General features: G+C 38.9%; 2 protein-coding genes across 3 annotated transcripts in view; one reads left to right on the forward strand and one right to left on the reverse strand.

Annotated features, from left to right (window-relative positions):
• Nucleotides 1-8,340, reverse strand: part of APLF (aprataxin and PNKP like factor) — a 65,471-nt gene extending 57,131 nt beyond the window's left edge. For both annotated transcript variants that reach the window (XM_056125413.1, XM_056125420.1), the window contains exon 1: nucleotides 7,963-8,340. In XM_056125413.1, coding sequence (XP_055981388.1) covers nucleotides 7,963-8,058 — 96 coding nt within the window. In that variant the 5' untranslated portion in view covers nucleotides 8,059-8,340. The remainder of the gene's footprint in view (nucleotides 1-7,962) is intronic.
• A 3,814-nt stretch (nucleotides 8,341-12,154) lies between these two features.
• FBXO48 (F-box protein 48) lies at nucleotides 12,155-13,289 on the forward strand. The gene is made up of 2 exons (XM_056126623.1): nucleotides 12,155-12,451; nucleotides 13,131-13,289. Exons 1-2 carry the CDS (start codon nucleotides 12,155-12,157, stop codon nucleotides 13,287-13,289), a joined length of 456 nt encoding a protein of 151 aa, XP_055982598.1.
• Nucleotides 13,290-15,309: the final 2,020 nt, after the last annotated feature.

Genomic DNA, 15,309 nt, shown 5'->3' on the forward strand with positions numbered 1-15,309 from the left:
TGTGATTACACACACAACTATAAATTAGATACTCAAATGTAAGAACTTTTAATATTAAAAGAACTTCACAGAGGGGGGTGGAGAGACAGGACAATAGATAGGGCTGTTGTGCCTTGCATGTGGCCAACCCAGCTTCAATGTCTTCATCCCACATGGCCCCACAAATTTGCCAGGAGTGGTCCGTGAGGGCAAAATAAAATAAATAATCCAGGAGTAAATCCTGCGCATCACCAGGTGTGGCCCAAAAACCAAAAGAAAAAAATTTTAAAAGAACTGCACAAAAACCAAAGTTTTAATATTTAAAAATCATAAAAGAGAATAACAAGAACTTGGGAAAGAAACCCTGAAGAGTAGACAACCTAAAGAAAACATGAAAATCACTCTATGTTGTGTTAGCAACAGCTAAGATGAAAGCAATTCTTTTTCAGATACTTCAGAAAAACTCTTTTATACTTGAACGCTGTATATTGTTTCTTAAATGGGGACAAGGCTGTCTATTTTCATATTACCTTTGTATTGATACAATGTGGATCATTTACCTTTGATTTTCTGGCTTCGAGTTGAATATTTCATGCATTGTGATGTACATATAAGTCTTTTCTCAATATTAAAGACATGGTTTGTAGCAGAAGAAAAGATGAAAATATATAAAAGAACTATTTTGTGACATTTGCCAACTATCTATTTTTGGCATTTACTGGTCAAAGAAAATGAAGATTTTCTTATGCTTCTAGCAAAAGTGTATAGATGTTTTGAATCAAGGGTTCTGACCTATTTATTTTCCAAGTGCTAAAAATATTTAAAAAAAAGACCTGAACAAAAGCAAAAAAGCTACTGGATATAAAAGTAGCTAGAACACAATGCTACTTTCATTTTTTTGTCTTCATGTATTATTTACTTAAAAAAACATAATTTTTCTTAAAACATCTTCCTAGATATATTTCTGAATATTATAGTCATGCATTATATAGTTCATGAATTCAATGCTCCCATTTAGCCTGATTTCTAAAAATGTAAGAACAAAGAGGCAATTTTTTTTAGTATGAACTACATAAAATGTGAAGGGCTAAAATAATAAAAAGCTGACATACACTATTTTGAAATTTGTGGTATTTTACACAAAATTGTTTTGTTCCATCAACAACATACAAAAAATTGGAAAATTCATATTTTCATGGAAAACAAAACAAAATCATCTGGTATGGAATTGAGTCTGCATTGTAAGAAAATGCATAAACATAAAGAAGTAGCATGGAAACTAGGCAAAATTTATGCAAAATTATTACCACAAACTTGGGGGAAGAGAGGGTACAAGTAAAAGCTAAGATTCAGAACCAAATACAATAGATTGGCTACTATAAACCAGTTCTTATCTAAAGGAGTTCCTAGTATCAGAATAGGATACAGTTCAGAGTACAATCATCAGTATGATACTCTCTTCCTCAACAGAGCAAAGGTCAGGTTACAAATGGTATTTAACATTTCCGCACTTGGGCTGTCAGTTTCTAATAAGGGAGAAAAGCCTAGAGCTGGGTGAGCACTCAGACTTGATCAAGGCTACTTACCTTGCATGCACATGGACTCCATTTCTATCCCCAGCATTCCATGCCCCCACCAGCACCCCATTGCAACCCCAGTGGCCCCAGCACCACTAGACCCCAGCAGACCACCTCAAATTGCTGATAAGCCCTAACCCCTGGCCTTCAAGCATAAGGCTCCGATGCTGAGAATTGCAAAGAATAGGCTCTGCACCTATTGAACTCTGCTAGGGAGACCCTCCCCTCGGAAAAAAAAATAATAATAATAAAATGAGGACAAGTTTAGCCGATTTTAATGAGAGACTTTCTTCCAGGAACATTTCAATTTATAAGCTGCTTTTGAAAATTAGTAATATACAAGATAATGCAGTGACCTTCAAAATTGTGAATATACTTTCTCATGAGAATAACGGTATAAATTGTTAAGCTATCGTGCAACTTCACACCTATTTAATCCACAATATTAATACTCCAATACTAATGGTACTAATAATATTAGTATTACTAATATTAATACTGTGCTGGAGCGATAGCACAGCGGGTAGGGCGTTCACCTTACAAGCGGCCAACATGGCCGACCCGAGTTCGATTCCTCCGCCCCTCTTGGAGAGCCCGGCAAGCTACCGAGAGTATCTCGCCCGCACGGCAGAGCCTGGCAAGCCACCCGTGATGTATTCGATATGCCAAACACAGTAACAACAAAGTCTCCAATGGAGACGTTACTGGACCCGCTCGACGATCAACGGGAGGGCCTTAATTTAATATTAATACTAACGATAGCACTGTAGCAGTATCCTCCCGTTGTTCATCGAGTTGCTAGAGCGGGCCCACGTCTCCATTGTGAGACTTGTTACTGTGTTTGGCATATCGAATACGTCATGGGTAGCTTGCCAAGCTTTGCCGTGTGGGCGAGACACTCTCAGTAGCTTGCCCGGCTCTCTGAGAGGGGCGAAGGAATCGAACCCGGCTCATCCAGGCCGGCTGCGTACAAGCCAAATGCCGTACCGCTGTGCTAGAGCTCCAGCTAATAATACTAATGATTAATCTGAATATCAATCATTCAGATTTTAAAAAAATAAGTCAATGCTTTCTAAGCTCCAAATTCAAAGCTACTGAACTGACAGTCAACAGATAGTATTTATGCTGACTTGATGCATCAAAAAAAAAAAAATCAACTCACCCTGTCTGGCTTAAATAAGCAAATGCTATACAAATGTGAGAACATCATCATCATCCAGAGACGGAACATGGTAAATAAACATATATGAAGAACTTAGGGAGATGGAATTGAATCCAAATATATCTGGGACTCCAGGAAAATCAAGTTTGGTTCAGAGGATATTTCTTAATGACCTACTCCGTGTCAAGCTTTCTAATTCTGTGTTTCAATGTCAGATTCAATTGGTTTCACAAAGAATCATCTACAGAGCTTTTTACAATACCCAGGAACTATTTAGAGAATCGAATTACCAGAGAAAGGAGATCAGATAAAGGGATGGATGCACATACGGCAACTCATTAAGACAGAGTCACACCAACACACACATGTACATCAGAATTACCGAAAATCTAAAGGTATCGAGTTTTGGCTTTTGTTTGTGTCTTTATTTCCTTCTTTTCCTTGGCCACAATTGGTGATGCTCAAAGATTACTCCTAGCTCTGAACTCAGGAATTACTCCTGTCAGTGCTCAGAGGACCATATGCAATGCCAGGGATCAAACTTGGGTTGGCAGTGTGCAAGGAGAATGCCCTACCCACTGTACTGTGACCCTGGTCCCCCAAAATCTAAAGTTCTGACCACACTCAATGCTAAAATAGATATGAAATAGATATGGAACAAAAGAAACTCTCACTGATAAAGGGAATGAAAATGGCACAAGTGTAGAAGACAGCTGGCAACTTCTGACAAAATCAAACATTTTTTACCATATATTCTAGCAATTGCACTTATTTGTATTTTATTTTTTATAAAAAAACATATGTGTACATAAAAACTTGCACACAAATGTGTACAATAGCTTAACTCAGAAGAATGAAAAATTGTAAGCAATCAAGTTATGCTTGTAATCAAGTTATCAAGCAGGGAATGGGCAGACTGGTAAACTCAAACAATGAAATATTACTTACTGCTACATAGTTGTGGTAAGACAAAGCTTAGATACAGATAATTCAATCAAAGAAGGCGATCTGAATGGAATATGTATGATTCCAAATGTATGAAAATCTGGGAAAGGTAAAACTATAGAGATAATGAACAATTGTGTAGTAATCTGGGGAAAAGATTAATAACAAAACTGGTAAAATGGATGATTAAATTTTCTCTGGGATGAAATGGTAGTTGTGTGTGTCACTACACACATCTGCATTAGCCAAGTATATACTGAGTTAACCCTACTGTACACAATGAACTTTGGACAATAATGACACCCCAATGTAAGTTATTATCAACCTCTGCGATATGGGACAGTGATAATGGGTCAATTATATGGGTCAGAGGGACAGGCTGTGCATTTGATCAGGCAGAGGTTATATGAGAATTCTTGTTCAATTTTATTGTGAATAACTGCTTCATTTTTAAAAATAGAAGCCTAATACATATTGTACAAACAATCAGAATGAAATTTAAACAGGATCGCTGCATGTGAGTAACCCTCAAGCCTACTTAGCCCTTAGCCAATTAACCAACATGCCAGACACTTTCAAATTGCACAGCCTTCAAGCATTCACTCGGTCAGACAAACCCTGTAGCTGTCCTGCGGCCACAGAGATCCTAAGAACGTAAAGATGATCCTTTTTCTAAGGGCAAGAGATGCTCAAAATTTCATGCGAGCAACATGACCACATCAAAATCACCCACATGGGCCATAACCTCATAGTCACAGGCAATGGTTTAGCAGAGGGTGGAGGAATGTGCCCAGTGCACTAGTAAACAGATGATGGGGGAGGATGAGGTTTGTTTATGGCTAGGAAGAAGCTGCTGGAGCACTGTCCTTGAAGCTCTAAGGCAGAGGCAAGGCTGAAGTATTGCTGACACCCAAAGATGTCTACTTCCCATGTCCCAAGCCATCAGTTGCCATCAATAACAAGGTCTATTAATCTATGTTATTCTCTAAAAATGTAGGGTTTCCCCAGCAACAGCCAAGTGCGCAGAGAAGACAGGACCTGGGGTGTGACCACGGGTCCTGTAACTTCTAGTGGTCAAGGGGCTGTACCAGGATGAACTCCAACAGAACCCTTCCTTCCCACTCAATTATTTTAATTAACTAAATTAGCAGTCAACAAAATAGTGAAAATGTTACACTTGAGTAACTGGTGGTGTGTGGTTTCTTTACTATGTTTAAATACACTTCAAAGCACTGGGATGTCCTTTTGACATCTCAGTCACAAACTGGCTCTTAACACTTTGGCAGGGTGCCTGGCTGTGAGTCAATCAGGAGAATGAGGTCACGTACTAAAGGATTACTGTGTTTTAGGGTCAATAAAAAGGAGAGGACAAAACTTAGCATATTCCGATGGAAAGGGAGGAAGCTAGGAAGAAATTAGAGCCAACCAAGCAGGACAGCAACTGGATTATACAACCCGTAGGAAGAATACAGTTGCCAACCTGGAACAGGTTACTTTGTATAAACTTGATGAGGTTACTTTGTGTAAACTTAGAAGAGATGAACTAATACCAACTGGGGGGTCTATTCCACAAGCAGTGCTTCTGAAACGTTTTCAGGTGTGATCTCTTTCTTGCCCAGGAAATTTTTATATGACCCTGAGTATAGAGGGCCTGTAAAGTAAGTATACATATTAAACTGTAGCACTGTAGCAAGTCCCCCCCAGTTGTTCATCATTTGCTTGAGCGGGCACCAGTAACTTTGTTGTTACTATTTTTGGCATATCAAATACACCAGGAGGAGTTTGCCAGGCTCTGCCATGCAGGCCGGATACTCTCAGTAGCTTGCCCAGCTCTTCGAGATACTGATAATAAACCATAAAGAAATTTATTTTTAAAAAATCCCCACATTTTGTTACAAGACTACATCCTACAGTTAAGGAAGCTAGATACTAGTGTACATAACAATTCCCATTCAACTGGTGGCCTCTCTTTTTAATTAAAAGCAGTCTGGTTTAAATACTTTAAACCTTTAGTTATGCCACACTAGATACTTGGAGGTGTCCAGTTGTCTAGGAGGAAAATACATGATAAAGGAAATATGTTATACCATCTCTGCTATCAAAACAGAAAAAAAGGAACATTTGAAAACAGACTAGGAGCCAGAGAGATAGACAAGATGCTTGTTTCGCAAGTGGCCAACCACAGTTTGAGTCTCGCAACAGTAAATAATTTTTTAAGCATCACCAGGAGTGATTCCTGAGCACAGAGCCAGGGGTAAGCCTTATGAACAGTGCAATTTGGCCCACCAATCCTAAAAGAAATCAGAATAGTAATTTTCATTTAAGATGCAGTCATCTTTAAAAAAAAATGCAATCATCTTTAATTACAAAACCAAAAGAATTTAGCCTAAAGGTACCTTCCCAGAGAGTGATACAGTTGAGACACAAAACCTTGCCATCATCATTAAAATAAATTTAAAAAAAAAACAAATAAACAACCCTCCTGTCTTAGAGGTATCGAGGCAGAGAATTAGGATTCCCTACCACTTCCCCCCACTTCTTTAGTCCCAGATACCTACCTTCTCCATTGAGATTGTTACTTCAATAACAATGTTTAATGAAGTCATACAATAATTTGCAATTAGGATAAATCCCTGGAAATTTTTCCCAGGATTTGGATAACAATCATGTTGGAAAACCTCTGAACTGATCACAGGATCCTGAAAACAGTATCAGAACCAAGTACATAAAGATCTTGGCTAGGCTGCTGTAGTTTATACTAAAAGTGCTGGCACAAGGAAATGAAACTCCATTTGCTATTTTCCAAAGGTGTCCTGTTTTTTCCAGCACTTTGAATGAACAGAAATTTACAGTGATCTTCTTCAAATTTCTCACAACTAAATATTTGCTCTCACACTAATGAAAAAAAATCAATAAGCAAACACAAACTCACTGAAACTGCTATTATTTGTTACCACAAATTTTATGTTCATTTAAAACACTACAAAGAAGAAACAAGTGTATCTGCCAGCCATAAAGTCTTTTTAAAAACCACAAGATGACCTGAGTGGTTTTCAAATGTTTCTTCAACATATTTAGGATATCCCTAATAATCATATGCCATTGTTCACCTGTCAAACTGAGCAATAGACACTCAAATCTGAATGATTTTGTGAAAAGCCAAAGCAAAATAATCAGATAATATATTTCCTATTCCTAATCATTTTTTAAAAAACATACTCTCAACTGGCTCAGCTCATTTTGCTTTGTTATAATAATAAATATATAACAGAAAAATCAAGTTACAACTAAGGAAAGGGGCTATAACTACACATGGAGGTGCTCAGGGATCACTTCTGGCAGGCATCAGGGGATCCTATGTGGCACCAGGGATTGAACCTGGGGTTGGTTGTGGGCAAGTACCCTGTCCATTTTACTATCACTCTGTCCCTCTGTTAAATTTCTAAAAAATATTTTTTTTAAAAGAGAAAGCAAACCAACAAGGCGGTTCCTTTAAATATTTGTGAAAGTCAGTAATTAACAAAATGCTATTTACTGATTTGCCTAATAAGAATATAGAAAGCAGAACTCAACATCCTCAATAACTTCAATCAAAACACACACACACTCACATCACAACCTTGAACTACTTCTCCTTTTCTATTTTCATTTACACTGTGAACCAATGTTAATAGTCCACACTCCTTTTTCCTGGTATTATCGCACTGAAACAGGATTGGACAATCCCAGAGAAAACTTAAGAGCAGACACATCTCCCACTCTGTTTAAGCCCCGTAATGTCCACAAGATGAACTGCACAAACCGGCCACCAAACAGGAGAGAGCAAAAGTTAAGAAAACAGGTAGGGATAAGAGTATGACTCAAATGGGTGTAGCACAAGCCTGGCACCACACCCCACTCCCTCAGCACCTCTGGGTGACTTCCACAGCTTGACTCAGCACTTCAGGCACAAGCACTGAAATTTCAGGTTCACATCTGATAACTAATGAATTTTCCGTGTGCCTACATTTAAAACGTTACGGGCCACTGTGAGTATGTGGGTCGGTGCATTCCAAAATCATGTGAGGTTTGGACACAGCGCCATCGGAGTCCCTGCAGATTCTACTGACGATATAAGCATAAATCCGTGCTTGGCCAAGGCAACTTAAGGAAACGTTTGTGTACTGAGTAAAACTGGCCGGAAAAAGTGCTGTCCCCAAACTTCTCAACTCCGGGCAGCCAGGACGGGAGGAGGACCTCGGGAGCCAGCAAGGACCTCGCGCCGCTCTCCGGGTCCCGCCGAGCCCCCAACACACTTACTCCCAGCAGCGGCCCGCGGCCGATCACCGTCTCCCCCGGCGCCAGGGCGAGCCGGGGGCCGCCGTCCCGCGGCTGCAACTCGAAGCCCCCCGACATGGCAGCAAGGATTGGGCCCCTTCACCAGGACAAGGTCCGGGCAGCCGTTTCCACTCTCCACCGGCACGCGCAGGCCCTACGCAGGCCCCTGAAATACACGGGCGGACCCGGGGGAGCACTGACTGCTCGGGCTACTCCCGTCCTGGCGGAGCAGGGGCCACTGCCGAGCGGTTGGGTGGGGGTCCAGGTCCCGAGCCCCGCCTCTCCACCCTGGCCAATGACGCAACCAGGGATTCCCCCTTTACGCCGTCTCAAAAAGTATTTGTAAAAGCCCAGGTTTAATTTCGCTACCTCATTTCCCCCCCCGACCCTCCTCGCCCTTCTCACCGCCCACCCGGTCTGGTGGACGCCGGACCTTGTAGTCCTCCGTTCCCTACTTAGCGTCGCTTATAGACGCGAAAAACTACCAATCCCAGAGGACAGTGCGCGCTCCTGTCTTGTCTGCGCCTGCGCACGATTGCGTAGGCACGACGCAGCTGGAGGAGGCGGGGTTTTAGCAAAGAGGGGCGGATTCGAAATTCACAGGATTTATACTAGGGACTGACCCAGTGACAGCTTAGGGACCGATGTCTGGAAGCTTCTGGCCGCGGCGGCGGGTGCGCTTGGCGACCCGCACAGCCTGACCGACCCCCTCTCCCCCGCCTCCCGCCGTCTTTACTCCGTGGTGGGTAGCCGCGATGACTGTCTGTGCTGATAGTTGTTACTGATCTCTCGGCAATGCATCTTGTTTTGCATCGACATCTTATTCCTTGGACTCGGACTGCAGCAAACGTGTGAGAGATGCTTTCAAGGAGGGTCGTTCGAATAGCACTTGAGGCTATTCTTTCCCATCTGTGAGGTTTGGACGCGGCTGGGTGCTCCTTGAGCACCGGGTGGGTGCGACTGGGGGCTCCTGAGCACCGGGTGGCGCGCGCCCCTCGGTCAGCGCTAACCCAACTGGACAGGTAATTCAACAAAGTTATGTGAACAAATAAAAATGAGCACAGAAGTGTTGTCTTCTAGGCTGTCAGGCAGTACTGCACTTAGAAGAAAGTTAAGATTTCAAGAACTTCAGCAAGGACTTCTACTCTGAGTCCATCTCCCGCTTACCGTTCAAAATCCGAAGGTCCAGATCTGCCCTAAGCGGAATAACTCTGGGAAGAGTTTTGATTTGGTGTAGTTTTATTGATTTTTTTTTGTTGTTGTTGTTTTAATTCGGCGCAGTTCCCAAGCAAGATTTGAGCAACCTGGAGACCGATAGTGGGGGCGGGAGCAAAGTGTTACCAGCGCTACATCCTTTGTAGCTGAGAGTGCTCAAACTCTAGACCACGCATGCTCCAGACCTTGGAGCTACTTCTCAATTTCACCCCACCCAAAGCGCAGTTATTGTTTTTATTTTTTTAAGGTAATATGGATTATAGTAGAGTCAATTTTTATTCTATAGGCTTAAAATGTTACTGTACCACACCTGCCACCTTGCGTAAGTCCCTTTATATCTGACCCCTTCTTTCCCACCAGGGCTCACTCTATCCGCCCATCCTGCTCAGTAATCTCAGTTCTGTTGTCAAGAGATTGTTTCTATTGAATATTGTCTATTCCATTGCTTTGGTCTTTATATACCCCAATATGAGCAAGATCCTCTGGTATTTGTCTTTTGCCTTCTGACATAGTTTGCTTAACATGACACCCGTTAGTTCTATCCACGTTGTAGCAAAATGCAAGATTATATCTTTTCTTATAGTTGAGAGTATTCTATTGTGTATTTATACCACAACTTCTTTATCTACCTATCTGTTTGGGGGCTGCAAAGCTCTGCATCTAGAACCTTGTAACTAGAGCTGCAGTGAGCAAAGGTATACATAAATCTTTACAAGTAAGTGTTTTGTGTACCTGGGATATATATATGTATATATCCCAAATATATATAAAACACATATATCTCATATATATCATATATCATATACATAGGAGTGATTAAGATGTGGAATTGTTGGATCATTTTCAATTTTTGAAGGGGTGTGGACCATTGGACCTTGAACCTTGGACCATTACCCTATGGATCTCAGGATTTACTTCTGTGCTCCTTGCTTTGTACAAAATATCATTCCTGACAATGCTGGGAATCCAAATGGGGTTAGCCACACACAAGGCTAGTGTATTACATACTGCCACCTCCTCCCCTTCCCTACACTATGTCTCCTGCCCCGATTTTCAATTTTTTTAAAGAAGTGGGCAGAAGTATTTCATTCCAGAATGAAAAATAGCAAACATTAGATGTATAAAATGTTCTCCTAGGATGACATTCTTTTCAATCATATGACCATTTGGCTTGTATTGATAAGTAGAAAGGCAGAGATAGTGGCAGACTTGCTCTTGGTTCACCATGTAATATTGCTTTGAGGGGCAGGAGAGATTGTACAGCGGTTAAAGTGATTCCTGAGAACCACTGATTGTAATCCCAACCTTCCTTCCTAATATATTGTTTTTACCAGGATTTTTTTTCTCACTTTTATAAGCCCTCAAGGAAAAGTTAAATACAGGAATTGAATTCTAAGTATCAGAGCTCATATGGATCAGAAATAAGCAAATGAATGGGAGAAGCATACAGATTCAGAAACACAGGTGAGTGTCACAGCTAAAAAGAAAAGTAAATTCTTTAGCTGAGCTCAAAGAAGTGTTTTTCTACATCTCAACCTTCCACTCAATTATAAAAGGGAGTTAAAGCCCCATTCAAAATTTTAGAATTCCTGGAGTACGTGGCCATGAATCAAACTCTACACCACTGATATACCAGGAGTAGCACACCACATTTGTTGGGATGTAAAGTAGAAAGCAACCAATCTCAATTAAGAAAATATTAATACACAAGGCTTAACCTGTAACAGCATGTTAGTAATCTCTTCTATGAGGGCTTGATGGCTCCAGGGTGAGATACAACAATCTTCACATACTTTCTTCTAGGGAAATCTCTTTGAACATTTTTACCAAATTATTCATTACAAGCAATATAAAATAAATTATCTAGGGCCTGCTATTGGATCGGTCCTGGGTAGTTGTTGGGAAAATTGGAAATAATAGTGGTGAGAAGGTGTAATGGTGATGGGATTGGTGTTGGAATAGTGAATGTAATAAAACATTGTGAACAACTTTATAATATTTTTTAAAAATGTAATAAACTGACTTTTAGATCAATGTGATCTGTCTTTGTATGCAAAAATAGATCCTAACTTTTTAGTGATTTCAGAAGCCTACACTATGTACTTGAAACTGGACTTGAATGCATAAGTCACATACTGTACTAAATTATAAAATTGTTTATAGTATTAGTCCAGACTGTTCTCTTTAATTTTCAATTAGCTATGCATATAGGTTAGCTTTTGGAAGTCATGTCTAATGTACTAATCTTATAGTTAATTGAATATTTGAAACTGTGTCATTGTAACCCTACCTCAGCTTCTTGTCTATTTTAAATATTTGTAACAAATGTGAGCACCTACGATTTAAGGTACAAGTAAATAAACAAGTCTTACATACACTAATACTACTAAAAGGACATTATTATGATTATGGTTAAATTAATAAAATTAAATATGAAAAAATTAAAAGGAAATCATATGGTTGAATGACAAGTCTTCAGTACCCACAGATAAGTATTCGGGAGTTTTACAGAATCAAATTTATTTCAAAAGTTTTCTTAATAAATATTTGGAATCAAGTATGTCCTCACTATAGTCATTTCTGCTACTAAATTTAAAGAATAGTCTTATGTGGAGTCCCTTTTTCTCTAAGAAAATGTTTTCTGAAAACAGATAAAAAGCTTAGCAACAAATTTGTTTACTAAAATTATATTTTAAAAGAATGGAAGTTACTTATGTAGAGTGACATTCATGTACAATTGAGGGAGGAGTGTAGATGGCACATGTTACCCCTGTTAGTACTTGTAAGAGCACACAGGATGCTTCTTTGGTCTCATTTTAGCTCATGTCATAACAGTTAAAATTCTTTAAATCATAGTCAGAATGTATCTGGCTCCGAGTAGGATTTATAGCCTGATCTGAAAAGACTGAATCTGTTTAAATCTTGCCTTTTAGGATACTTATGAAGATAACTTACAACTATGCAGAACAACTCCAACAGTAATAGTAATTTAAAAGTTTCGGACATAGACCCAAACCCTAAGGATGCTGAGGACAAAAAAGAAAGTACATATAACTTTGTTGAAGTGCTACCTCCAGAACTTACTTGTAAAATTTTCAGTCTTCTGGACATTCAGAGTTTCTGCAGAGCTTCACAGACATGTCACAGGTGGAATGATATCATAAGAAACACTGATTTCTTATGGAAACCCCATTGCTTAATATGGGTGGCTCAAGAAGATAGAGATAAAAAGAGACAAAATGGTTATTCCTGGAGGGTAAGTTTAATCTTACTGTGCAGTAGATTGAACCAACTCTTATCTTCTGCTTGTAGGAGATAGGTATTGAATATAGGACGACCATGTTTTAGCCTTTGAATATGAATTCAAGGTGAATTACTATTCTTTGCCTAGAAATCACTGTCTTCCATCCATTCTTCTACAAATTTTAAATTCTAAATTTTAAGTTATTTTCCTCCATCAACCAGAAGAAATATGACTACTTCATTTTACTCTGCCTTATCGAAAAATACCTCACACTCTGTGGTTCACTATATGTGCACATACACATTTATTAGCATATGTGTATGTCAATGTAAATACTTAGCCTTTTTTCTTGAGGATGAAAGTGAGGTCTCCAAGCAGTACTTGGGAAGTCTAGGAACCCCTCCTGGCGATTCTTAGTCAGCCCCACTGTGGTTCAGCATTAGAGCCTGAGGATTACCTGACCACCCTGGCATTGCTCAGAGGCCTATAGGGACACACCTGATGTTGCTCAGGGCACTATTTGAACAAGAGTTGGCCATACAAAAGGCATGGCTTTAACCCCTGGACTATCTCACTGTCTCCAGTACTTCATTTTTAAAACCCTGTCAGTCAACTTCTCTAATTTCAAGTAAGCTTACCAACCAGCCACCTATAACACTCTTGAATAATGATGTTTTACTACTTCTTTCAGGACATACTACTGACGAATGAAGAGAGCAAAGTGAAGATTGGATGGCTAATTGGCAGATACAGTAACTATACTCCTGATAGCCAATTAGAAAATATCATGTGTCCAGTGGATGCAGACACATGGGGGAAATTTTTTGAAGCAGAATGTCAAAGACAATAGAAAAAAATCACAAACAAATTTTGTGATTTCCAGAATTTAAAACCAAAAGGACTCTCAGTTACAACAGTTCATTTTTTAAATCACCTTTTTAATCTTTAATATTTTAAAGAAATATTTTAAGGAAAACTTGAGAAGTATTATCAAAGCTGAGCTTTGTTTATATTTTGCACTTTGAAAAAAGTATTTTTCTAATTTTGTTGTACTGTGAAAAATCATGAAATGTGATTTATATAGTATAATATGTGACAGGGTGATATAAAAATGTATTATTTTAATATATTTGTATACTTTAGCACTTTAGTAATATCTGATATTTAAGGGAGTTTAGCATTTAATGCTTAATGATAATTCAAAAATTCAGGGTACCATTTGCAAAAACTGATTTACAGATTCGTTAAGGAGACTTAACTAGGAATTTGGGAAAACTACCATTAAAAGAAATATGTTTAAATCTAAAATAAATTTATATTTTAGTACTTAAACCTTCCATTTCAATTGAATCAGATTGAACTGTCAAATATTGGAATTATTTTAAGATATTATGCTTTTAATTTAGTGTAAAACTAATCTCACCAGAGTTGTAAAACTTACAAGAGTGAGATTCCCTTTACTTGCCAACACATCTAGATGTGTCCTTAGGGACTAAAAATATATAGGAAATTCCTAGACCGCTACTATCAGAACTGCCACTTTATTTTTCTTTATATACATTTTGGACCAGATAATGCTGTTTTTCAGCTAAATTTTCTTTCTGACAGCATTATAGCACCATCTAGTGTGGAGTACCATTAAAACCCAGGAGGCAGCCTTTTGTGCTTCCCACTTTTAAAAGAAAGAAAAATATTGTTAGGGATCCCTCATATTTAGAGATCCCTAAATATCGACTTTGTGTCGGTTTATACCTTTCAAGCTCACTGGAACCTTTTTTAGCTTTTGTACTTATTTATCTTTTGTATGTATTCGATATGCCAAAAATAGTAACAACAAGTCTCAATGGAGACATTACTGGTGCTCGCCTGAGCAAATTGATAAATAACAGAAGGACAGTGCAATGCAGTGCTACTTATTCTTAAAAGCCAATGATATAGTACTTACTATATCAGATTGTTCATTCTGGTCAACACCAGGGTAAAAAGTATCCCAATTATCTTAATCAATATGGGTAATTTCCTATTGAGGAAAATATCAAAATATGGGCCCTACCCTACACATATTCTCTTTTTTTTTAATCAAGCAGGAATTGATTGTCTCCAGTGTCCTTACAGTAGAAGGGGCTTGAATTTCAGGTAGTACAGCTCATCAGACTGTTTAGCAGTCCCCTTCATAGGAATGTGCTTCATTGCGTGTCATCAATCCTCTTTGGCACACTTTTGTAAAACCCATAATCTTAACCTGGAAGCTATACCCAATCATTCTGATAAGGGTTTAAAATGTTCCCATAGTTTTGTATGTACTACTCTCATAGTTGTCATGTCACATTTAATTTTATATTTGTCTCCCTTTTTAGACTGTGAGCTTCTACATGGCAGGGACCATGTATTTATTTATGTTTCTCCCATCTAAATATAGTAGATGTTTCTTAAATATTTTTTAAGTTATTGTGTTTTATTTGTTTTAATTCTACCAGGAATGTATGTTAAAAATATTTTACTGTATGATCAGTGGACAAGATTATGTTGAATTCAATGCACTATCTATAAGATATATGGAATGCTTTATATTAAAGCTATGGATAATTCTAATGCTCTTCTCAAAAGTTATAAAACAAACAAATACTGTCCTCCCATTGTTCATCGATTTGCTCAAGCAGACCCAGGAACGTCTCCATTTTGAGACTTGTTGCTACTGTGTTCAGCATATCAAATACCTCACGCGTAGCTTGCCAGGCTTTTCCCTGCAGGCGAGATATTCTCGGTAGCTTACCAGGCTCTCCGAGAGGGGCGGAGGAATCGAACCCGGCTCGGCCAGACTGAAAATAGAAATATTTTGTTTTAAAAATTTTTTGCTTTTTGAGACAGTG

This window comes from Sorex fumeus, unplaced genomic scaffold, assembly GCF_029834395.1.
Source record: "Sorex fumeus unplaced genomic scaffold, SorFum_2.1 ptg000006l, whole genome shotgun sequence".
In the NCBI taxonomy this organism is placed as follows: domain Eukaryota; kingdom Metazoa; phylum Chordata; class Mammalia; order Eulipotyphla; family Soricidae; genus Sorex; species Sorex fumeus.

Coding starts and splice junctions, on each gene's coding strand:
- FBXO48 (XM_056126623.1), top strand. CDS start 12,155: ATGCAGAACAACTCCAACAGTAATAGTAATTTAAAAGTTTCGGACATA. Junction 12,452..13,130: donor AAAATGGTTATTCCTGGAGG/GTAAGTTTAATC, acceptor TACTTCTTTCAG/GACATACTACTGACGAATGA.